The sequence below is a fragment of the Gavialis gangeticus genome, unplaced genomic scaffold (genome assembly GCF_001723915.1).
Source record: "Gavialis gangeticus isolate Ggan-Ray unplaced genomic scaffold, GavGan_comp1, whole genome shotgun sequence".
Classification (NCBI taxonomy): domain Eukaryota; kingdom Metazoa; phylum Chordata; order Crocodylia; family Gavialidae; genus Gavialis; species Gavialis gangeticus.
In genome coordinates, this window is record NW_017728998.1 from 3012995 (window position 1) to 3021625 (window position 8631).

At 46.8% G+C, this 8631-nt stretch overlaps 1 protein-coding gene across 3 annotated transcripts in view; it reads left to right on the top strand.

Annotated features, from left to right (window-relative positions):
- Positions 1 to 7519, top strand: part of GALNS (galactosamine (N-acetyl)-6-sulfatase) — a 51591-nt gene extending 44072 nt beyond the window's left edge. For all 3 annotated transcript variants that reach the window (XM_019505392.1, XM_019505393.1, XM_019505394.1), the window contains 2 exons: positions 4186 to 4303; positions 6974 to 7519. In XM_019505392.1, the coding sequence (XP_019360937.1) occupies positions 4186 to 4303; positions 6974 to 7060 (205 nt within the window). In that variant the 3' untranslated portion in view covers positions 7061 to 7519. The remainder of the gene's footprint in view (positions 1 to 4185; positions 4304 to 6973) is intronic.
- The last annotated feature ends 1112 nt before the right edge of the window (positions 7520 to 8631 follow it).

Genomic DNA, 8631 nt, shown 5'->3' on the forward strand with positions numbered 1-8631 from the left:
CCCCCCCCCACCTAAATGAGTGCAGTCTGCTGTCACCTGTGCCTAAATGAACAAACCAGTCCACAGGTCTGCAGTGAACACAAAGGATTTCCATCCCTTTCTCTCTCCCCCCAGTGCAAAGATCTGGATATCCAGATAGCTTTAAAATCTGCATCTAGCCAAAGTTTTCTGGTGCTTAGTGCACACGTCAGGAAGACTCTGTTTTACAGCTAGCATTTAAACAAAGCCGGTCTGCCGGGATGGTGGGGAGGGCAGAATCAACTGCTCAAATCTAAAGAAATGCAGCTGTGAAAATCTGAACAAGTCCTACCCCAGGAAGAGAGAGCAGTTAATTGTCAGACGTGACCCAGACTAAGTAGACAGGGCTTGTGCTGATAGTTTGCAGGTAGCCAGCTACCAGGAGGAATCTGATGGACATACCCAGGAGGGAAGCTCCATAGACGGGCCTTTTTGCCCTGTGAAGGGCCTTGCCTCTGGATGGAGCCAGCTGGAACCTCAGACAGAGGCCAAGAACGATGGAAAGACGGGAGATGATCACTCAAAGCCAGACCATGGGGGCTTTGCATACAGTTAGCATGATGGTGTTAGAGGCACTGTGATACTTCAGCACAGCATGATCCAGCAGGTTTAGGAGCCTTTGTATTCAGTGCCCCTAAAAACTTGCAGAATAAAAGATGACTGCGGTATGGTCCATACTCTGTGCATTTTAGCCCTCTTTCTGGTTGCCTTAATCTCCTGCTTCTGCCCAATCATGGCAGCTCATTGCCTCTCGGCAGCAGAGCCCCATCTCCCGCCAAGCAGTTTTTAAATTGAGATTGAACTTGATAATGGAAACAAGAAACAAAGAAAGGCTGAATAATAGGATGAGATCCAGACTTAGATAGTTTTGTGGGGGGAGCTCTATAGGAAACTCCAGCACTGAGGATCAGCTTATCAGGCTTCATGTGTGATTAGTTAATAATGAGAAATACTAATAAAAAGGAGGTATTTAATCATCAGGAATAGGTAGCATTTAAAGACCAAGATCTGGATAAATAACGAAGAGTGACAATATTGCATCTGGTATGCTTTGCAATGAGGGTTCGTTGATAAGCAGAAATAGAAAGCTGTTGTGAGGCTGTTCCCTATACCTCACAATTGTAGCCAACCAGAAGGTGAATGCGTCTGAAGATTTGAAGATTAAGATGATCTCTTGCTTTGATTAAGAGAGCATTAAACCATTTCTCCTTTCCCCAAAACCAGGATTTCACTGGGGCAGAGTGGGGTTAATAACAGAGCAGGTTACACACAGAGCTGTTTGGAGAGGGAGGAGATGAGAACAGATTGCCAAGGCACAATTACACTAAATGAACTAAGCGCAGGCCACACCTGTGCCTGGGACCTAGCGCTCGCAATCCAGGCCTGATTGGCTCTCCAGAGACTTCCTGGAGGTAAAGTGTCAATTAGTGTAATGACCCTGGACTTTGTCCACTCTGCTCGTTCATTCTGAGCATGGAATAATTTCATGTACACTGGGGGATCTCTTTTAGCAAACTCCTCACAACACCACCTGCTCACCCCTGCTCGCACGCGCGCTCATTCTTTCACTGCTATTCCCAGCTTGCCTTCAGCTGGCTTGTTGAACTAGAATACAAAATGCAGCATGCCCTAGAGGCACAGCGGTCTGGAGCTTCGCTCACACAATAATGTTCAAACACCTGTATGGAGGATATTGTCGTTTTTAAAGGAAATACTGCAAGCTCTGCACTTGAGGCTTGATCCTGCATTTCCCACCCAAGACAATGCCGGGACTACTCACATGAGTAGGACAGCTTTCTAGTTACTTTAGCAGCCCGCTGCTTAGCTTTTGGATTGGTTACCCCTGTAACTTGAGTGCTAATCAAATTCCTATTACCAATCCCTTCTCCAAACAGGCTTCCCTGAGGCTCTGAGCAATTTTAACCTGCTCTAGACAGTCACCAATTGTGTGTTTTGGAGACACGACATGAACACTGACTCATATTGTGTATCTGAAGAGGTAATTCTATCTTAAGTAAGCTGCAGGCTTATAGGGGATAGGGGCTCTGCTTCTGTTCATGGCCAAGTATGCTGGCATATCGTGCAAGATGATGATAAAGCAGTGCAAGATGAGCCCAGTTTAAACAGAACAAAGGACACTCCCCCTTAACACACTCATGCATGTAAATATAATTAAATAAGGGTAGTGTTCACATGTTTTTAAACACGACCAAAAACACTGGACTAGTCTTGCTCATTGGATGCTACTTTACAGGCTGAAGAGTGCCTTCTAAGTCATAGAATCATAGAAAATGAGGGTTGGGAGGGATCTCAGGAGGTCACATCTAGTTCAACCCCCTGCTCCAAGCAGGACCAGCCCCAACTACATCATCCCAGCCAGGGCTTTGTCAAGCTGGGCCTTAAAATCCTCCAAGTTGATCTGACTAAGTCTTTTGCATTCCAGCCTGGTTTTTTAAACTTTAGCACAGACGGGCATTGACCCCTTTAGGGAGTTAAACACAAGTCATTGTTTTTCCTGGCATTCAGTTTAGGGTGGACCTGCTTCTTCCACAGACCTCAAAGAAGGACACTTTGTGCCTGAAAGCTTGGCTAACATCTCTCCCAGCAGTTGGTCCAATAAAAGATATCACCCCAAAAACCCTCGCTTCTTAAACACATCCTGGCTACTACAACATGCCAGCCCTCTTAATACTTTTCAGAGCAGAAAAGTGTTAGCTAAACTGTGTTAGGCCGCATGTTCTTAAACTCAGGCTAGAAACAGCATTCAGTACGACATCAATCTATACCTTGCTTTAGGGATGCAGAACTATTGGGTGAACCAAGATGCTCCAACTGTGCTTTGGGGAAATGTCTTCAGCCCATACCAAATACCAGTTGGTTATAAGTTTGGCAAATATGGTGGGTACCTGGTTAGAAAAGCCCAGTGCACTTAAGTAAATAGGGCATCGCCACTCGGATCTTTCAAAGGGCCAGGAACTGGTGTCAGGTCAAAATTTCCTCTTCCCAATGAACTATGGCAAACAATGTGCTGCATGATGGGAAGACAGCACAGGCTGGCACACATTATATACCCTTTTCCTGGACCACAGCTATGTTTTCCACTAATACAGCTGGGTAATAACTGAATTTAAAGCTGTGTTGGTCAGTCAGGGTCTTTGGACCCTGCAAAGCTTGTAGCTGGCCCCTAATTTTCTGAACAGTCCATGGAGTCTTCTGGTAACAGAAATAAGCGGTGGTTGTGTGGAGAGATGGGAGCTTTGCGACTGTGATGGTCCACCCAACTCTTGTCGCCAGCCCTGATGCTAACCTCCAAGTGTGTCCATTAAACCAGGATACAGCTAGCTGGGTGTGAGAGAGACAGATTAGCTTGCCTGAGCTTGTCATTCCAAATTCCCTTCCGGTTCTCTCCCAGCAGAGCTCTGGCCCATGCCTGCAATCAGCGCTCTCTGGAAGGCTGCCGAGGGGAAGTGATATCTACAGGGTTTACTGGAAACTCTTGGCACATCACTGGGCTTCAGAATGTGATTGCTTTTCACGAAAGGAAATTTCCTGGAGCGTGGGGCTGGTGGCCGGTGTGGGCTGTCAGCAAAGGGAGCCTGGGGACAGGACCTTGTTTCCCAATTTGTCACTTGGTTTCCTATGTGACTCATGATATGATGGACAAAATGAGATCATTGGGTATTAATCCTCCATTTCAGAAGCACCAAGTATTAGTGTTGCAAAATAAAGCACAAGCCACTTAAATACCTGCTGAAGTAATAATCCTGGTATGAGGATCACAATGGCTTGCATGCAGTGGTGGGGGGTTTGGCTGCCAGCTCCTAATGGGAGAAGCTCAGCTAGGTATGAACCTGATGGGCTGGTCCGTGCTGCCCTCTGTAACATCCCAGAGCAGGGTTGTCATGAAGCTCTCACAGAGACCCAACCTCAGCTAGTCAGTTGTGGGCCTCTGTAAGGGTTCTTTAAGTCCTAATGCTTTAAATGTCTGGAAACTCACAGGCAGACAGCATAGATTGCATCGTATCAGTTTTCCAGCAGCCCAAAGCATACCACAGCTTAGCGTTCAAGTGAGAAGCTGTCCCCTAAACATATGATGCAGGAAGCCAGATACTGTGGAAGCATCTAAATAATAATTCCTGCTTGTTTTTTTTTCCCACATTGTTCTAGGTTTGCCAGCCCTGAGTACGAAGCAGTTATGAAACGAATATCCCCCATCGTTGACCAGCACAAGGCGACCTTGGTGCCAGGAGAACCACAGCTGAACGTATGCGACAGGGCCATCATGGTAAGGGAATTAGGCCCTACATACATTTGAGCATCTCTGGCATATAATGTGTGTTGTAAAGCATGAAAGTCTCCCCTAGCACAGGTTGGTGAGGGGACAAAATCCTGTATAGCCCTTTTGAAGGGCTGTCTGGCTGCTCCAGTGCAGTTGCAGCTGTGTGTTACCTGGGGAGTGGAGTCATGCAGAAGGGTCAGCACAAAGTTACTGGAATTGCATTTGGAAAGTCTGTCAACGTGCCGTGATAAACGGTGCAACTTTCTGCCTTAGAGAGAGCGCAGTATCTGCAGCACCTGCTCCTCCTCTCTTATCCCCCTCCAGAAATCTCCGAAACTCAGCTGGCTTGGCAGCGGTGGAATTGATACCTTGGCACCCATCTCTCTTGATCTGTATCTTCCAAGCACCCAATACCAATTTTTTCCAGTCTTCATGGCTTAACAACACAATGAATGATATGGAATAGAGGGGATTTTTTTTCCAAGTGAGATGGTGTTGAAGAGTCCTTGATTTCTAGAGAGCACCCCCTGAACCTGACACTTTGGTCAGTGTGTGAAGACAAATCTCACAGCATGAGAATGATTTTGTGTAGACAGAACGGACCTGCCTAGGAAGACTAGGATGTAAGTGAGGAAAGGAAAACATAGATTAAAAAGCAGAAAAAAAAATCCTAACTATGGAATAGTCTCCCAAGGCAAAAAGAGGAAACTCCAGTGCCTGAGGACTGCTTCCAGCCAGAAAAATAGCCACAGAATATAAAACGGGGGGGGAGGGGGAAATCGTGCATTAGTAAGGAGACAGGGAAGGTCACCTCATAAGATTTATGCCATCTCTTCGTTCTTGGGTGTTTTGCAGGGGAAGCAGCTGAAGAAACAGTGCCTCTGTCCTGCTATCTTTTTTTTCTTTTAACTTTCTCTTTAATCAATACTCATCACTCAGTAATAGCGGATGATAAATGGACTGAAAGGGTCTGAAGGCACCCAGCCCTGCATCCCAAATCCTGCTGCTGGAGCTGAGCCCATTTGTTTGATCTGGACATTGAGTATTTTTGCAGGGAGAGGGGGCAGGAATCATCCATGGAGGACAGCAGATGTACCACTTTGTAGTTGCTGCCCCAATCTCAGTACGGATGTAAGCTCCACCGATCTGCCTGCTGGTACCTCCTGCCCTCCGTGTGCAGGGAGCCCCTGTCTGTGGAAGTGATCTCACAGAGCACAGACCCTACAGGGATCACCTGCATGCACGGGAACCACCTCAGTTTCCCTGTCTGCAGGATTTGCAGCCCATCCAAGGTGTTCAGGCACTAACAGTTTAGACTCACGACAGCAGAGACGATTTGGATCTCAAGGTGTGAAACAGATGCAACCTAGTCATGCAGAAAAGCAAAAATTCCCTCTGTTCCATTGCTCCAGCTGAATGTTTAGCCCGTGAAACTCCCAGTCATCCTGGTGCATTTAGAAAGTTAGAAACCTTTGTAGAAAGCAGCAGCAATTGCTCCCATATTGCAGGGGGCCTTGTCTCCCTGGAACAGCCTTCAGACAACATCCCCTCCTTGCTGTCCTTCCAAGCCTGATGAGATTGCTGGTGCATCACTGCCATCTGTCGTCGGTTCTGTGCAATGTAGACCTGCTCCTGTCTTTTTTCCGTAGCATTATTTGTTTTTCCCTCCCCCTGCAGGAATCTGCTTCTAAAATGAGCACAAAGGGCTCAATTAAAATAAATAAATATAAGGCAGTAGGTCCGAGCACAACTAACCTTTAATGACTGACAGCAGGGATCTCCCACAGGTGACTGGGCACCGAGACAGCAGAAGATGAGCGTTTTACCAACTGATGTTTTCTCAGTTGGCAGCAGAGGAAAGAGGGTTTCCAAAGGCAGAAGAAGGATTGTGGCCCTTTGAATTAATTTTATTGCAATCCCTTATTGTAATTTTTGCTAGCTTGTAGTTTCTGGGGGAAAAATTAAACCTGTTCCCCCCACCATTTCCTAGTAACCCCTTTTGATGCAGGGAACTGCAGTGTTTCCTTGCTGACATTGTTTCTCCCCAGCTGCACACACGCTGGGACAAGATAATTCAGGGAACATGAAAACAAGGGAGGCAAATTGCTTTGGTTCACACGACTTGGAATAGTTGTCATCTAAGTACCTCCTAATCCATCAATTCCTAAGCTAATCCATCAAAATGCTCATTAAAACGCAAATGTTCTTATCTCTCTCACCCTCAGCCTTCAGAGGCTGCTGGTTTTTTACTTGCTCCCTCCAGAAATGTCTCTCAATGTGTTGGGTGTTTGCAATTTTAGCTCCTTCGAAAGGTTCTGCCAGATGGGTGCAGGTATATTTCCCCATCGTGTTAATGCAAAAGAAGGGGTCAGATCTCTCTGAAGAGCCTGGTTCTTGGATCTGTTACTGGAAGGAGGTTCCGTTGGAAAGGGGTTTTGTGGGTTGCCCAAAGACCGTATGGATAAAATTGCAAGGTGATAGGAAGACTGAACCTGCCAGTCTCAGCCACAAATGGAGCTGCCTTTTTCAGGCAGAGCTTAAGGGTGATCCTGTGCAATGAAAATTAAAAAGAGCTCTTGTAGTTCAGATCTCATTACATCTATCCTGTCTTGCAGACCTTAGCACCGTGTTTGTTCTTTAGGACTGATGTTATTTCTCCATCTTGGTTTTTAACAGAATTGGGCCCCTCCAGGCTGTGAGAAGCTGGGAAAGTGCTTGAAATCTCCCACTTCCAACCCTACCAAGTGCTTCTGGCCGCACTGATATTTGCTCCAGGGCACCAGATCTGGTCAAGATGTGAAACGAACTGAGGTCACGGTTCATGGCACCTGTCTTCCCGTATTGACACTCGTGTGTTTGTGCCTTGGAAAGGAGCGATGTCAGATATCATCGTTTGCTCCTCCAAAAGGATCAGTGTTACAGCCTCACTTCTCAGGGCAATAGCAATTCTCTTCTGTTGTTTGATTAGGCCTCCCTCTTAGCAGATGAAATGACATGTTGCTGCAACCCATAGCACGTTGTCAGTAATGGGTTTGTTTTAAATGATGCAAGAGGCAGTTTCTCCCCAATTACAGTTCTCCCCTTACCTCAGAGATAAAGCAGACGGTCTCTTGTCTTGCTGCTTTCTCTCCCTGTTCTCTTGAGAACTCTTCATAGAGATGCCCTGAAGTACAAAGACCCAGAGGAGGAGCACATAGATAAAAGGTGTCAATTTTGCTTTGATTTTGACTGGGCTGTGCTAGTGCTTTTGCTGGGACTTAAAGCTGGAGGTTCCTGACTAGAGTCTTGTCCCTCTGCTCAGGTTCAGACCGACACCATATTTGGGGTCAGGAAGGCATTTTACCCCCTGGTCAGATTGGTATGGACTGGGAGGGCTGGTTTTGCCTTCCTTTGTAGCAGGGACACAGTCTCTACCTGGGATCTCTTGATAACCTTTTACAGAAGCAGGGCATTGGCAGCCATGGTCCCCCTGCTTTCTCTGTGACAGGTTCGGATGTGTTGTCTTGTGTTGTGTCAGGATTGGCATTAGTGTTACTAAGAGGTTGGACAATGGATTTGTCTGCATGATTTGGACAGGGCTGATCCTGCTTCGGGCAGGGGTTGGACTAGATGTGACCTCTGGAGCTCCCTTCCAGGCCTGCCTCTGTGACTTTATGACTGATTTGTTTTCTTGTAATCAATTTGCTTTTCAGCTTTTTTCCCTGCAATTTTAAGTGCTTTGGGACAGGTCTCATCTCCTGTTTAACAGCCCTGCAGCCTCAGCAGGGTTCTCTAGTGCTACCCCAGAGCAACTAACAGCAGCGGACTTCAACTCCCTGCAGTATCCTAATGTGAAAGAGCAGTCACCAATCAGGAGAAAATGCAGTATTTTCCAAGTACGCATTTGAACACGGGGCTGGTGTGAACATTAATTAAGCAGTATTGGCAAAGCACTTAGATGAAAAGTGCTAGTTAAGTGCTAAATTCCCTTGCAATATTACAGGACATTCTCTGGGGCAGCACACAGCACACCTCCCTTCACAGCTGCTTCATTTACCCTTTCATCTCAGGGAATCTGGGTTCAAACATGGGTGAGGTGATGCTGCCAGCCTCCTAATGTGAGGTCACTTCTTGGCAGGCAGGGATGTGAGGTCGATTCTCGGCAAATAGGGCGCAGCCAGCCAGAGGCTTGGAAACGCCTGTTCAGTCTCAACATCCTTCCCAGTTCCTGCCTGGTGAGGAGTTCGTGGCCCTGCGCAAACTTTTCTAAGTGCTGCATTCTGCAGCCTGGGTGCTGCATTCCTGTCAGCTGAGTTCACAGTGGATGTGGGTCCCTAGCAGAATTGTACATTGCA